The 16,776-nt window shown below is 35.5% G+C and overlaps 1 protein-coding gene across 1 annotated transcript in view; it reads right to left on the bottom strand.

Moving 5' to 3' along the window:
- The window catches only part of LOC103146427 (CCR4-NOT transcription complex subunit 3-like), a 28,804-nt gene extending 12,591 nt beyond the window's left edge, over positions 1-16,213 (bottom strand). Inside the window, exons 1-7 of the mRNA XM_007564344.2 lie at positions 15,646-16,213; positions 12,510-12,572; positions 7,924-7,991; positions 6,969-7,043; positions 4,828-4,917; positions 2,862-2,990; positions 1,965-2,060 (exon numbers count right to left, since the gene is read on the bottom strand). Of these exons, the coding sequence (XP_007564406.1) occupies positions 1,965-2,060; positions 2,862-2,990; positions 4,828-4,917; positions 6,969-7,043; positions 7,924-7,991; positions 12,510-12,534 (483 nt within the window). The 5' untranslated portion in view covers positions 12,535-12,572; positions 15,646-16,213. The remainder of the gene's footprint in view (positions 1-1,964; positions 2,061-2,861; positions 2,991-4,827; positions 4,918-6,968; positions 7,044-7,923; positions 7,992-12,509; positions 12,573-15,645) is intronic.
- Positions 16,214-16,776: the final 563 nt, after the last annotated feature.

Below are 16,776 nucleotides of genomic sequence, written 5' to 3'. Positions count from 1 at the left end.
TCTTGAATATTGAAAGTCTTTTTGCTACAATATAAGGTTTTTTGTTGTTTTTTTTCATATTTATTGCAAGGTAAAAGAAAAATTTCCCCCATTAAGAGGCTCCATATGTTTAAACTCTTGGCTGCAAGGTGATTTATTTTAAAATATATATATTCTTCCACACAATGCAAAGCTTTATTAATAATTTAACTCCAACAGGGGGAACAAGAAAGCATTTGAGAATATTAACAACTTCTAAAACAAAAAATAAAAGCGTGTTTAAAGTTTAACGAGCGAAATGTGCAGAAAGGAGATCACGAGTGATTTAAAGCGGTGAGAGCATTAGTGGCCGCCATGTGCACTTTCCAGCCTAATGCATCACAAAGCATGCAGGCAGAGTGCCACTTTCTGATTTCAATATTTCATTCTCCGAGTGCTTCACTGTTAATTCACACATCCTCTGAAGGTTGGAGAACACTCAAATGTTTAATTGTCCTAATTTGCCCCCAGTGTCTATTTGGACAGAACGCAACACGTGGGCTCTGTGTGCAAATAACAAACCGGCTAAATGGATATTATTAAAACACAAAAGCTCTTAAAAAACACTAAGGGGTGTTTGTTATTAGGCTGCACGGAGGAGGTAAGCAAAACCAAACTTCCTAACACATTTCATCTAAGCATGAAAATGGCACAGAAATCGTTTATTTTTTAAACCAATATTTGAGAATGAATTCAAAAATCCATTACTAATTTGATTTATTATTCTAAATCTAGGTCAAAATCTATATAACAAACTAAAACAAATGGACAGATGCAAAATTTAGGCAAGTGGACACTGCATCAAGTCTTGAAATAAATATATTTTTCCATATTCTTTTTTTTTCCCCTTACCAATTCCACCCTGGATAACTTCCAGACTCTGAAAATGAACAGGAACCGTAGAAGTCAAAGGGAAATCAAATTTAGACTCAAACTACATATGTTTCAGCAAGGTGTACGTGTAGTCTTAAAGGTCACTTCTAACAAACAAAATAACCTTTCTGAAATACTTGAAGACAGCCGAAGGCTAATAATTTACACACAGTGAGGGAGGTGGACCTTCTAACCTCTAAAAATAGGCTCATAATCCTACAAAAAAAATGAGACACAACATTAAAAAGTCCTCAAAATCGAAAGGATATTTTTTGGCTGAAGAGTGCTTTAATGCATGTTTAAGTAACTTTTTTTTTTACACTTTTCTAACATTATTCTCTGTTTTATTCTGTAAATCTTTTAACAAAAGCAGAGGAAATGTAAGTTTGAAGTGATACATTTGATCAGCGTCGATGTTTATTTCCAACGTGTGTCTTCAACCAAAATCATCAGGAGTCAAACATTTGCTATAAATATTGTTCTTGTTTTTGTTCTTGATATTTTTGTCACTTAAGGACAAACTTGCATCAGCATTCAAGAACTCACTGATTTGATCCTTTCACCTATTTGATCCTTGCGTTTTGCCCAGCTTTGCTAACTGCACAAGAAACACAAAATAAATCTTCCTGCTTCTCAATCTGAAACTTTCTGCACAGAAACAAACAGGAGGGACTTTCAGGGAAAGTAACGTCTGCTGCACACTTTCATTTCACTGTCATTACAAATAAGCTCCTGTGACATATGAATATGAAGTATTCATTCTTAATTCAGAACTTGTAGGTTCTCTGAAAAGACTGCACTGCCACATCAGTAAGTTTCCGATAAATGAAGTCCCTGGGGAGGACTTTAAAGGGAAAGTTGGAGTCAGAGAGACTCGGTCAGTGAGGTTATCGTCGTTGGCCAGAGACAGAAGATGAAAGCAGGGTTCAATATCTGACCTCTCCGCCAAAAAAGAGACGGCGAGATAAAAGGAGGAGAGCTGTGGGGATGACAAGCCAACCGATCTGGAAGCAGCAGTGGGAGAGCAATGAAAGGGGAAAAAATGAATGATTCAGAAAGGAGAGCAGACTGACCTCCTTGTCTCCTTTCTTTTTTCTCGTCTGGACTGAAAGAGACTCCACTTCGCTCTCGAACTGGTCCACCTGCATGTTCAACGTGTCTATCGTGTTCTGAGATGAAAGAAGAGGAAAAGGTCAAACAACAGCATCAAATATTTTAAAAAATAGCAGATTTATTTCTTAATTCTGGGATTCTCTTGGCATGATTTCATTGTTCAATGGAAATGATTGCTTTTCTTTGATCGCACAACACAGTTTTAAAATTTTCTATACAATTATTTAAAACAAATCTAACTACACTGTTAGGTGTTGATGACAATGAGGGAAAGATCTGGGAAAATTATAAACTATAATTATGAACTCATGAAAAAACTGAATAAATACATAATGAGCATTTACTTCTATTATAGATTCAATTTATTCATTAAGGGCATTCACAAAAAATACTATCTAAAGGCATTTTATGGAGCTGAGAAGCATAACGCCTGAGAATCAGCGTATTTACTGAAAATCCAATTAGAGCTTTTCATTAATAGCAATCAAAATGTAAAGAGTAAATTATCAGGTAATCCAGTCAATGTCTATTTCATAAATAAGCTGCTCTGTAATTATTAGTTCTGCCCAGCAAACTAGAAACTCTTCATTTTTATTTCATGTAGTTTTGGTTCCTCTATTTATCATTTTCACTTCCATGTTTTAATCACTTTTAAGAATCTTTTAGGGGAAAAACGTTCCATTGTGAGCAAAATGTGACTCCACCTATCCAATTACATTTATGCGGCTTTATGTCTTGTTCCTCACTTATCACATACTGGGGGAAATGAGGAAAAATTAGGACTCAGCAGTTTGAACGAGTGAAACAGTTTTTCTCTGAAGGGTAAAGCCCAGCGGTCCGGTTGACCAGACGCTCACCGTCAGCCAGGTGCCGACCTCTTCCTTCTCCTTCTGCGCCGGGTCCACCTTCTGGATAAGGCCGAGTCCTTCTTTTGAGTACGCTTTTGTCTTGGTTTCTCTTTCAACTATTTTAAAACGCTCCATTTGCTGCAAGAAGATAAAACACAGAAAATGGATGAAGAGATAATTCCTGAAGAAAGCCCCCCCTCCCCACAATATTAGACCTCTGGAAATTTAATAAAGCTTGTTTTCAATGATGTTGCATTCTTGAATTTCTTGAGCTAATACTGATTTTATATCAACACTAAATGGTTTTAATGCGTTTTTCAACATTTCTAGGGTCTAATTGTTCAACTCATATATGGGGAATGTCTTTCTTAAACCACAGGAGAAGCAACATGTCACTGCACAACTTATCAAAAAAACTATTCACATTTGGATTTGTTGACACCTTATTAAGAGACTGTCACAAAAACCCTATGTTGCTGCCCCTTTGCAGTTGCATTTAAGCAAAACTTGACAGGCGCACTAACAATATTTTTGTACAAATCTAAAGAGTTATTAGCTATAAACTTGTTGATTTAGCCTGTGAGCCCTCTCAGCTATAACTTTATCAGTGCCTCATATTTTCGTGTGATCCTGCAGTAGACCAAAGACGACGATAATATATTCTGTCCACTACACTGTATTTTTATATCAGCCGAGAAAACCATATGAAAAATAAATTATCAGTGTGGGGTTAGAATAAAAACCAAAACTCGAGTGTGACAGATGGAGCTCTGGCGAGTTGTCTCGCATGTAATCCATCTGAATAGTTATCATTGAAAGGTAAATGAGGCTCTGAGGCCCGACAGGCAAAGCAGCAACACTGAAGGCACAGTGTTAGTTATCTAACAAACTATCTTGTGCAATAATGAACATATTTTGGGAACAGATCTTTTAATCCATGTGCAAATGCTTCATTTGTCTTCTCATGCAAATCTAACATCTCAAACCAGAAGTAATTAATTTTTATGCCACTTGAGGGCAGCGGAAAAAGTCCATGAGACCACAAATGATAGTTTACAAAGTTGGAGATTTACAGATTTTAAAATAAAGCCAAGCTGATAATTTAAGTCAATATTAGCTCTACTTTTACTGCCACATGATTAAAAAGAAACACATTGGTCTTTTCTTCTATGCAAAGTTAGTTTACCATTAGTTCATAAAGCTTCCATTTGAATGAGATGGACGAGACATTTCAGGTCAAACTAACTGAAGTATTACAATATCACAATATTCCAGTCCAGGTTTTAGGTGTAATACACAGCAGCCACATGTGTCCTGGAGATGAGCTTTACAAGACTTTGGTTTGAGCTGAAGCAGAAAACAGAAGCTGAGGATGTGGCCATCAGAAATAAACACAGCTACTTGTACAACATGAGAAAATGGAGAATTTTTTAATCATAGAGGGATTTAAGCATGTAGGATGTGAAGCTTCCAGCTGTAAAAAAAAAAAAACTTATACAAACTCTGCACTCTTCACATAAAGATAAAATGTGGTAACAGATAATTATATGTTTTCCCTCCAAAGACTTTGCCTTTTGAAAGGCTGCCACTGTAAATAAGAAATCTGTTCTTAATCAGTTTTTTTCCTGGTTAAATACATTATGGTATTAAACACAGTTTGTTAAATAATGTTTCTTTTTGTTTTAAAGAAACAAACATTTGATACATTTGATAAAGTTTTCCTCATTACTAGAAATGTATTTAATTTCTTTCTCTTTGTATTTTACTTAAAAATCAAGAATTTTTATATAAGCATAATATTACATTAAGCTAACATATTAAAATAAATACATGAAAAATACTAATTTAATTAGCTGATAAGCTACATCATTTCCATCTCATATGTTCACATAGTAAAAAACTCAGTCAATTACAATTTTATTTTTCACTGCAACAACAGAGAGTTTTCATGCTCCCTCTTGGGGTTCCTACTCACCGTTTCTATGAGTTTGCGGTTCTCTATTAGCTGCCTTTTGTCTTTGATCTCGTTGGATGCCACCCACGTCTTAATCTGGTCTCGAAGGCGCTGCGGGATCATAAAGGAAGAAGATGATACAGAGGAACAGTGAAGGGAGGAAGAGTAGGATACAAAAACATTAGAGAACTTATTAATGCATGCAGAGACTTGTCTTAAACAGTCAGATGGTGAAGCTGATGCAGGCTTCGCTTGGAGTTTGGTCCTCATGACAACAGCAACAAAGCAGGGGACACACATATAAATTAAGCTGAAGGAGATGAAATTCAACACACTGTGAGCGTCAGTAAACTCTCAGTCTGGTGTTCACAGAGTCACGTTAATCAGTTTTTCTCTCTACTTGCTGCCTGAAGTCAAATTAAGACACATTTATACAAGTTCACTCAGAAAAGATTAAAAAAGGCTGATAAAAGAGGATTTTAATCAAAAAAGGTAAACATTTTATTTTATAGTAAATAATTTGTAGCTTCAAATCAATTGAATATCTTTGTATTCTATTGACATTTTGACTGAGGAACAAAAAGATACACAATTTTTAAAACGGATTTCACTAAAATCTAAAAGTTTGCAGTGAGTTTTTTGAACAATCTGGTTTGTAAAATATCTCCAGTTCAGTGAAATTCAACAGAGTGCATCTGGTAAAAGGTGCTCTGAAGTTTCTCCACAAGTTATCAGATTAAAGTGCAGACTTTGATTAGGACTTTGTATCACTTAAGTATACTTTAACTCATCCGACCACAGCTACTCCTTTCACAACCCTTCATTATTTTCTACCTTTTAATATGTTACATTCTTTTTTCAAAGTTAACTCAAAGTTCTACGCAGAAATACCCCATTAGGAGAAAGTAATTTTTTGTTTTTTTTTTGTTTAAGATTTCTGCACATTTCTTAGAAAGAGGAAACCAAGAAATCACATTTACTCAAGTATTTACAACACACTGTTGATCCACCTGTGGCAGAAATTGCAGCCTGTAGCCTTTTTGAATGTGATGCTACAAGCTTAGCTCACATCACCAGGCAGTTTGGTCCGTTCTTTGCAGGTCCCGGTTTTCTATTTTTAAGAAATTTTTCAAAAACTCAATGTTTTTCCCACACTGTTATAATGGGGTATTAATGTGCAGGGTTTGGAAGAAAGGGTTTCATTTAATACAAGTTGGAATAAGGTCGTAACATAAACTGTGAAAAAGGTGCAGCACTGTGAATAGTTTCCGGATGCGCTGTGTGTCATGTAACAACACCTATCAGAAGCTGCTGACTATTGCCAGACATGCTGTTTGTATTCCTTGCTGATAGTGGAAAAATGAATACAAAATAACAAAAACAGAGAAAGAGAAACAGCGGCTCATGTATTGACACAGGTGTCCAGAACAGTTTCCGTCTCTCATTGTTAACATGACAGCCTCACATTAGCACTCTCTCCTCTCACTGTTTCACAGACATGATGAGGAAAAATACAAAAAGAAATAAGGCTGTGAGACTAATAAAAAAAGTAATATATATATATATATATTTATTTTTTTTTATTTTTTTTTTTTTTAAGAGCCTTAATTATTTAATCCAGGAGCTTGTGAGGTGATCTTATCGCTGACTAACATTGTTTGTTTGTACATATGACCGCCCTGGACCTTTTGGATTAGTGATGACCAAGCTTATGACAACATGTGGGCGTCTGTGAAAGTAGAGAGGTGCTGCAGTTTCCGTACGCCGGCCTGTGCAGCTCACACAACATTTGGAAACAAAAACGTTGGAGCACAAGTTTACCGAAATTGGCTGTTCTTCGACACCATGTTTTATGTTTCTGCTTTTCTGGTATCCTTAAATTACCAAACTAGTTTATTAGAAGAAAGTTGGGAAGATTAATGGTCCAGAAACATGTTCTTAAAAGTTTCCACTCATGTGAACTTTACTCTTCAAGGGGATTAAAGGTCTTGGCTGGAGAGAAAATGGCTCAATGTTTTAATCAAAAAGATCTTACACCAGGACGAAAAGTAATTTCTGCAACCATAACTTCTTAAAAGTGTTTTTTGGTTGACTCACTCAAGTATTTAATTACCTTTAATAGCAACTTAGTTTAAGTGTTTCTAATGATTGCTTTATCATACCTGCAGCTTTTTAATCTCTTTCTTGAGGTCCGCTTCATATTTCTCCTTCTGGTTTGTATTGGCTGCATTGTGAAGCTGCAAAGAAACAAAAGATGAAAGTTCAAGCAAGTACTGGCTAACACAAATCAGAAATGCAATAAATAATGGCAATACACTTTTATCAGCAAGTCAGTAAAACGCTGCAGAGAACTAAATAACCACTTTAGTTACTGATTACTCCAAAGTTACGGGATTTTGATTTAGAATCCTGCTTTTGGAGGAAATCTTATTTTTAGCTTCAAAATCTTATTTTCAGCATGGTTCTGTTAGAAAGACAAAAATAATGAATTACTTAAATGTTATTAAAAGGGAAAAATAGTTTTTCAGTAGCAAAACCGCCAACGACCAACTACAGCAAAAATAATTCCAGGACGTAATTAAGTCAAAAAAATAAACTGGGATTTCTTTTGCCAAACAAACCCAATTAATGACTTTCTGCCATCTTACTACATTTGCTATTTAAGTCTCTGCACATTTTTATTACTCCTGTAGGCAGCATGTGAATCTTTTTCAGGGAATGGTAGCCTTTGTTAAACTACAAAGGCAGCAGCTCCTGATGAAAGTTTAAAAGTTTTTTTTTTTTTTTCTTTCTCATATTTACTGTCAAGTCAAAGCTCAAACTACAAAGGTTAAAAAACTGTAGGTAAATCTATCACTTTGTTGGCAGAGAATAAAAGGGAAGTATTTTAATTATTTTCTTTGAACAATTCTCACATGAAGATGTTTGCCAGTTTTATTCGTAGATGAATCATAAAAATGTTTATTATCAGAATAAGTAGGAATACGTTGAAGATTTTTCTGACTATTTAAAAGCTTTATTAAACTAAAAACAGTCAGATTTGTGCATTTCCGGCCATTTTCTATATTTCTAAACCAAATAATTGATTCATTTGTTGCTGTGCTAAAAATGTCTTACCTTTTGCCAAATGTCTTCAAACTGCTCCACTCCTTCCGCTACTTTTTTCAGACATCGATCTATTTCCCCTGAAAGAGAAAATAAAAAACAAACCATAAAAACACAACAAGGTTGAGTTTAAAGAATATGAATTCCTTCTTATCTGCATAAAAACTGATGCTAATGTGTGTGCAAAGTGAAACTGTTTTTATCTGGTAAATTATTTGGTTCTTCAGAACCGATACTGTTTATTTACCCTACAGTCAAATTGCATAAAAAGTGAATAAAACAATTTTTCTGCATTGAATAAATGAGACGCTCCCTGTCGGGCAGGTTTTCCCTTGCAGAGTTTCTCTTTTTTAAATGAGGTCATTGCAAAAAAAAAAAAAAAAAACAACTGCAACACATAAAAGCAATACGCTTACAAATTATAGCTGACATCTCATGAAATATGCAAGTCATAAAAGGGTCCACAGTGCTTGAGTACTAAAGGTGACACACATCCCCCAATCATACACAAGTATATATTGCTATGTTAAATATGAGTGTTTATGACAGACAGAAAAACGGATTAAAAACTGTCATTTTGAGACAAATAAGTTTACATTAGGCTTCTTTTGGGGCAACATGTCCCAGATGACTTATGTCAACTTTTGTCATGTGGATCTGATAATTCACTCACAATAAAACAAACAGGAAGGAGCTCAGATTAACTTAACTATGCATCATTTGTGACAGCAGAACCCTTTTACATGCAAAGGATTTTTTTTTTTTTTTATACAAGCAGTGGAAATTCCACTCTGTTCTCCATCAACTTATTTAATTAAATTTTTACTGAAATGACTATCAATATGAAAAGCTACAAACCAGTAAAAAAAAAACACGACAAAAAAGAGTTACATCAGCCATAAGATGCAAACTTTTTTTTGTCACTTTCCTCGTGGAACAACTGCACTGCTATAGTTGTGGCATAATAACCTGTAATATTCACAAGTTTAGAAGAATGTTATGTCACAAATCTTTCTGTATTTTTGGGGGGATCAGAATATTTTTTGGGTACCACTGATGTGGTTAACAGTAAAGGTAAACAAATCAAATTTAAATCAATAACAACAAACTCATAAATTCACACAGTCAGTGAATGTTAGCTATTTCTTTGTTATTCATTATTTTTTTAAAAATCAGTAAATGGCATGATTCCTCTGGAGTTTTCCTCATGACTGAACCTATTCATGTTTATTTCTAGATTAATCTCATTATATTTGACATTCTGATTCCTCAGGCTTTTTCATTTGTAAATACAAATAATAAGGGATAATTTTATAGATTTTTGTAAACTAGTAATTTGTGCATTTAGTTTATACTTAAAGTGCAAATCTTTTGTTTAATTATTTTTAATGTTTTATTCATTTGCTGTTTTTAGTTGTTTGATTAAAATCATGTCAGGCCTAAGCATGACATTTATTCTTCCCACTGCACCAGCAGATTTCTCACATCTGTCACGTTGCTTTTGTCAGCAACCGTTTGTGAAAAGGTGAAAAGTTCAAAACATTAAAGCCTCATTATTGAAACACAAAAAGATTAATGCGAGTAAAGAAAGAGACAAAAACAATGTAACAATTTATAATATGCATAATGAATATAAAATATAAATTCCATTTGTAAATTCCACTAATATAAATAGAGAATAGTCTGTAGCTTACAAACTCAGATCTAAACACACAAATCTCCAATATTATATCAAAAACAAATGATAACATAAAAAACATTAAAGTGAGATGGAAAAGACAAGTTCTAGGAATCTGCAGCACAAAGAAAATTCACTCCACCTTTTTAAACAGTGTCTCTAACATGAATTTGGTATTTCTTTCAACTAAAAACAGGCAAATGAAGTAAAGACAGCTTGAAACAATTTGTCTGAATAAACTCCAGCTAAGGTCGGGGTTTAAACTGTCTTGATGTTCAGATACTTCAGAGGGGGGGTTATTTTTAGATGAAAGGCAGCCTCCTCTGTAATAATACATTACAATCCGAGAAGGCCAGAGCAGCACTGCTGCTAGATCATCTCTCCTTCAGGAGGACATTTTAGCAAATGTCCACATTTCTGTTTTGTTTTTAATATGACAGCTGCTCTTTGGGGAAAGCCACTGTGACAAACGTGAAACAGAGAAGGACGTTGATCCCTGTCAAAAATGAACTTTTAGCCTGAAGTGACAACTATTGATTACAGCAAAGAATGTTTCTGTAGGCCGTAGTGAAGCCTCTAGTTCTACTGTCTTCCTTAGAAAAGGTTTGAGTAGGTTTACAACACCTGTAGCTTCAGATGCATAGCCATCTATGTGCTGCAAACCTCCTCAGCTGACATCAACTTCATCTGTACTGTTTCAGTGTTTCAATCTTTTTTAAAATGTAAGTGCTGAGAATAAGGGGAGAAGCAGTGAGAAGACCATTACGAATGACATTTAAGGCCTATATCTCCACAGAAATGTACAAGCTTCATCCAATCATCTGGTGAGAAATTAAACCTTGACCGTGATAGACGCAAAAAAGCTATCTTGCTAGCTAGCTAGTATGCTAGCAGCGAGTTATGTCCTGTATCAAGTCACAGAACACAATGAAGATGTCAGAGAGCGACTCAGAGTTTTGCTTGATGGAAAAGTCCCGAGGGGGAAAAAAACAAAACACTGAACAACCTTTGTCTTTCACACAGTGAGGTTCATATCCACACTAAAAGCAGCATGCGTTTCCCTTTGAAGGCAACAGCTGTTCACACAAAACTTTAGCCGCTTCAAATTGTCTGTTACATCATAGTAACTTAGTACAGCAAAGAACTGAGGAAAACATTATCCAACATTCAGTCTTCACAGATTTTGAAAAGACTAGGAAGGAGTTCACACTGACAGACCGGTTTCATCAGATTTTTGTTTCGCGACCGAAAGACTGAGGATAACACATCTAACAGCTGCGCCTGCCGAGGATCACAAGCTAACACTTCAAACTCACGAGGGCGGCAGTTTGAAGGCTAAACAAACATGCCAGTAGATGGCAATAATAGTAATATCCCAGAATTTCGAAAGGAAATCTACATAAAATGAATGAGATGCTACATAACATACTTTAACACAAAAGTTAAAGTATTTTACTTTTTTTATTTTACTTTTTTTGTGATGCTCATTTATTTTTTTTTAATATGAGGTTGTTAGTGGATTTTGGAATGACTTTATTCTAAAAACATGATAATTTCTATCTAACAGACATTAATATGGATTTTGTGTCCAAAAATGTAGAATTTATGATAAATACTTTATACTAATTGACTGATATTTTACTCAGAAGTGGCTAAGGATGCACAGAATTGTAAATCTGGGTCAATATCCAATATTTACTGATATTAGTTAATATTGTAATTTAGGGGTACAATAAATCAGCCCTAATTTCCTTCATTTTGGGAGATCTGCAAAAGGCCGATATTTACATGAGAAACCAATCTTATCCACAGATCTGCTATGTCTGAAAATTATCCACTGTCTCCTTTCGTTCTGCCATGAGAGACCCCAACGTTGCCAACTTAATGGCTTTGTCAGTATATTTAGTGACTTTGACAAAAAAAAACTGTATAAACAATTGCTAACATAGAGTTTTCACTGTAAAACGGAAACTTAAGGCACATAAACCAAAAAAGCCAAAGGCATTTATTACTGCAATCTGTTTAAAATACTGAAATAGTTAATAAGACTTTTGTTGAGTTCCTTCCAATTATGTATTTTTTTAAGTAGAAATGTTTTTTGTTTAGTTTTTTTTCCATGTGAAAAAAAATTGTGCTGTATTGATATTAGAGGCAAATAGAATTAAAATTTTCTACTGATCTGTTCTTATCAACAATCCACAAGTCAAATATTGGATCATTCTCTATGAATAGATCCATCACCAGCCTGTAGCTTGACGCATCTATGCTTAAGTTTAATGAAAATTTAAAGCTTAGAGACATGTTTTTATGCACAAACACAGATGTTTCAAGTTTGTCATTTTCTGTGCTATAGAAATGTGAAATTGTCGGGTCAGAAGAAGAAATAAAATCAAAATTGGTACTGGCTGGGAAAACCCTGGTCAGTGAATCTCTGTTTTGTTTTGTCAGGAAAAAAGTTCATGATTCCTGATGTGCCACACTGAGCTTCGCTCCAGCCAAGAACCTCCAACCTGGCAGTAAAGCAATCTTACACAACCCAGCAAACAACTTACTTGTGAGTGCATGTGATTTTTGTTTGCAAGGCCTGCGACTCTTTTAAAAATAAAACAGTTACAGAAAACAGCCGGACCGAGCAGCAGTAGGTGTGATCACACCGGAAAAACATCCACACGCGATGTTGAACACTGGCTTCAACATTCTCACAGAAGTACACCGAAAGGTGCCATCAAATCATAATAAATTACAACCACGCCGCCTGGAAAGTGCTGCAGGGAGACCATAATGATTATGGTGGTATAATTTGTGGTATACCTCACCCAGCGGACACTTGATGGCACCACAACAAATCGCTTATCCGAGCCAACTCGGGTGTTTGGAAGGGCGCACAAACACACAGCAGAGCTCAGTCTGAAGGCCTCACCTTGAAGTTTCCTTTTATCGGCCATGACTGATGACTAAGATGATGTCTTCATGCCTTCTTTCACTGCAGGAAAAAAGAAACACAAGTTACTAAGAGAAACAGTTTTGAGAAAGAAGTTGTTTTTTTAATCACCAATAACTATATTGTGATGAAAGTAAAAATGAAAAACATAAGCTGAGCAGAAACTAAAAGGGATGACTAGAACAAGTCAGCACACGACACGAATGGATTCTGATGGTTCACTTTGACACGTTTCAGTTGCCCTTTGGGCTCAGATCAGACGCATTCAAACTGTGGTACCAGAGGACTTTCAGGCACCAGAAAGGCCTCTGGAAACCAGTTGGATCTGATGGCTGGTGGTTCGTTTCTGGTCAAATCATCAGCGCTCCTGGTTTATCTCCTGGATGGGTGTTAGAAATTTTTTGTTTCTAGCACCCATGCAGCTTTTAAAACTATAGAACTGAAGGTGCATATTAATATTTCAATATTTTGAAATCTAGTCCTTCACATATTTTATTATGTGCATCATTATTGCACATTTGACACCAGATTTGGTTGAGATTTGCACAGAACATTTATGAAAACCTTCAAAGACTTTCTCAACCTGGTCTACATTGATGCTGACAATATGTATAGTAAAAATATTAATATTAAGCAGCTTCTTAAAATCTGTCTCAATAGATTTACTGTGTTGACCAGTAAATTAGTCGTTTCAACTAGGTTTTTTTTAATTTATCTGCCCCATCTGAAATGGACTGGATGTTGGACAAGCAAAAATAAATTAACACCATAATAATTTCCTAAAGAAAGTAATCAGATGACAAGGCAAAATACTTAATACAGACACACAGTGTGGATGCTGAAGGATCAGCTTTTCTTTCAGGCCTAACCAGCACTTAATGGAGCCTAGGAAGCCTTTCAAGAGTCAAAGAGTGCATTCCCCATGTTCCTACCAAAGTAACCTCACACCAGTTCTGATCCGCTTTCGTCATTGGGAGCAGCAGAAAATCTAAATGTCTGATCCACCCAATTTAAAACAAATGAAAAGTAAAAACATTCTGTTCCAACAATAATAAAATGTCAGATTAGCATCAGAATAACACAATCTGACACTCTTGTTTTCCCACAGCTTATTTTGGTCACCCATCATGAAGTACAAATAGCATAAACACCTTAATTATAAAAGGTTCTAAAAATAATGCAGTTTTCAATTTATTTTGCAATTCAACATCTGAAAAGTCTTGCAAGCGTGTTTTCAGCACCATTTAGATACTTCTAAATACAATCCAGTATAAATTATAATTTAAAAAAAATAGGAAAGACAAAGAAGAAGAAGCCATTTTAAGGGAAAGCCATAAGCAGTCCTGTTTGCAGCTTAGTGGAACCAGTTGATGTGTGAAAAACGGTGCTCTGTTCACATGAGATAATGATTAAATGTTTTGCCTTAGATGCAAAACAATATGTTTGGAGGAAAACTGACACGGCACATAACCCTGAACACGTAATCCCTGTGGAAGCATCATGCTGTGGGGAAAATTGGTCAGAGGTAATGGAAGGATGGAAGTCAGTCCTAGAAGAAAATCTGCTTGACAGAAGCAAAACACACATGACTAATCTAAACAAACAGCCAGAGCTGCAACCATCAGCTTTGAAGTGGACATGAGTTTGGAGGAATGTTACAGATATTTTTACAATTACACCATGAGCGTTTCTTCATATTCTGTAAAAATGTATCATCAATCTCAGCTAAATATTACAAAAGCATTCCTTAATGTCTAATTGGCATCTGGGGAGAGAAGCGACGGCTTGCTGGAGGAGCTGCAGTGGACGACGACGGGAGCCGCTTACAAAAACTTCTCAGAATGTGAAGTGTTTGTCCTTTTCTACTCTGTTCTCACATCTGATAGGAGACAGTGAGATATGGGGAGTCAAGGAGACAAACAGAGGATGTATGAATAGCGATTTAGAGAGCTTTTTATTTGATTAATGTAATAAAATATTTGGAAGTTAGTTTAATGCATTAATCGGTTTCCCTACATAACAAAAAAAAATAAATAAATCTAAAGAATAAACACATGCTTTGGTAATTATCAAAAAATCTCCAAATGAAGTATGCCAAAGCTTCCAAACAAAGAAAACTTTTGCTAAACCACACCTATGGTTGAATTTCTTTTATAAATTCAATTTTTTGGGAGTATTTCAAATTTTTATTCTAAGATATCATACTGAACTATGCATGAATGTTGTTCAGCAGAAACACAGCTGCTGGATTTATGAGTCTGAGAAAAAGCAACCAATACACCACTTTTTGTAAATGTCATCGGAAGAAATTTTCCAGTCTGCAAAAATTACTTCTTTATAAATTATGTTTTGCATAAAGAGGGGTTAAAGTGGGATTTACAAATACATTTCTGAACTAGAGTTTTTGTCTTACCTAAAGTAGCATGGTTCCCAATACAGATGCTTAACAGTTTCAGTGTGAACTAAAGTTTCTATGGAATATGCATTTGTATTTCTACACAATCGACATAGAGATTGTTGTCTACATTGAAGTTGTTTTCATAAACAACCCGATTCGCAGCTCGCTTTAGTTTTTGAACAACATCAACATCAGCCTGAAACACATCGTGTTGACTTTGAGTTAACTTTTTTCAAGCAGGTGCAAACCGCTGTCCTGGAAACACACATTCACTCACCTGCTGAGTCTAAACACGACCTGACTCCATATTTAATAACTATTCAGGTATTAAAAAGCTGCACGTCTCTGCGGACTTGCACAACCAAAAAGTGCATCGCCTGATTTCACGAGCGGGGGGGGAAGAGCGTTTGCTAGCCCGGGATGTTTATAAACAATGCGGGCATCACCAGCGCAAACAGCAGCTTCGGAGCGACATCATCCAGGCGAACACACTTCCAAAACAAACTCAAGTTCTTATTTCACCCGCGCATTTCCGGAATAAGTTTAAGTTTTCTGCTTTAAAAGCAACAACACTGAGTCTAAGTTGTTGTTAGTCAGTGAGACCAGCAGCTTCCCACCGGCTGCGCTGTTTGATGTGGGAGACTCAGTTTGGAAACGGGAAAGAGGAGCAGAGAAGGCACCTAAATCCATATTCCTCAACTTCTGCTTTTAATTTACCTGCGTTTTTCCGTGTTGAGATTGAGTTCCTCTGTCGGTAAGCTCCAACAAATCCTCAGCACTTCAATATTAAGGCTTAGTTTTTAAAATAAATTTGTCAATTCTTCTCGCTAAACAATCACCCCGCACATCCAAGATGGCTACCAGGAACACCTCCTCCTCCTCGGATGCCCTGGCGGCCACGAGTCCCGCCCCTTTCAACTGTGATTGGGCAACATCCACTGACTCTCTGCTTCTATTGGTTCAACATAGCCGTCTGTCGGGGCAGTGTGCTTTAACTACTTCCAGGCTGACTTGGGCTATGATTGGATCGTTTGGAGAGGTTAAAGGGTAACCAAGCCGTAGGTTTACATGGGAAATGGAGTTTTGTTATGGTGTTATTTTCAGCTGTCAGTAATCTTGGAAAATACCACATTTATGTTGGACCACATTCAATTTTATTATGAAAACTTGTCAGTGAACTCCGGTGACTTGGTAATCATTATTGTAATCTTCATACAACTAAGAAATAAGCAACCTACTTTTTTTTTTTACAATTTAAATAGCTACTGTTAACTATGATAAATGCTGACAAATCATATAAAGTTGGGATAAATGTATGGCTACATAAAGTTCTAATAAAAGCTTTATGTATGTTTTATGCTTTGTTTATTGTTTACTTTTTATTTTTGAAGGCCTTGCCTTGTTTGGTTCTTTTTTATTAAGCAACAATTTCTATATAAAAAAAAGTTTAAGTTGCTTTAGAGAGCCATCTATTAACATTCTCTATATGTTCTTTTATTTTAAAAGCACCAATGAAGTTTGTAAATATTGTTATATTTTTGTATAATTGTAATTTTTAAATTATAATTTTTTCAGCTTTTACCATTTAATCTATGAATATCAATCATATTTCCACTGTACAAAATGGGTTGGGGCAAGTTGTATTATTCAGTGTAAAGTCACCTTTAACTTTGAATACTGAGGAAAAAGTAAGTTAGTCAATATCAGTTGCGACTTCCTCTTGATAACATATTTTGATAACTTGCAAAATGAGGTTTTAGATTTAGTTTTAAAAATGTGGACATAAATTCTCTTACCCTTAAAATCAGCTCCTGATTCCTAATAATTCAAACATCAAAGTTGGCATGC

The sequence above is a fragment of the Poecilia formosa genome, unplaced genomic scaffold (assembly GCF_000485575.1).
Source record: "Poecilia formosa unplaced genomic scaffold, Poecilia_formosa-5.1.2 Scaffold158, whole genome shotgun sequence".
NCBI classification, from domain to species: Eukaryota; Metazoa; Chordata; class Actinopteri; order Cyprinodontiformes; family Poeciliidae; genus Poecilia; species Poecilia formosa.
Note: the sequence above shows the minus strand (reverse complement) of the source record. Positions and strands in the feature narration are given on the sequence as shown.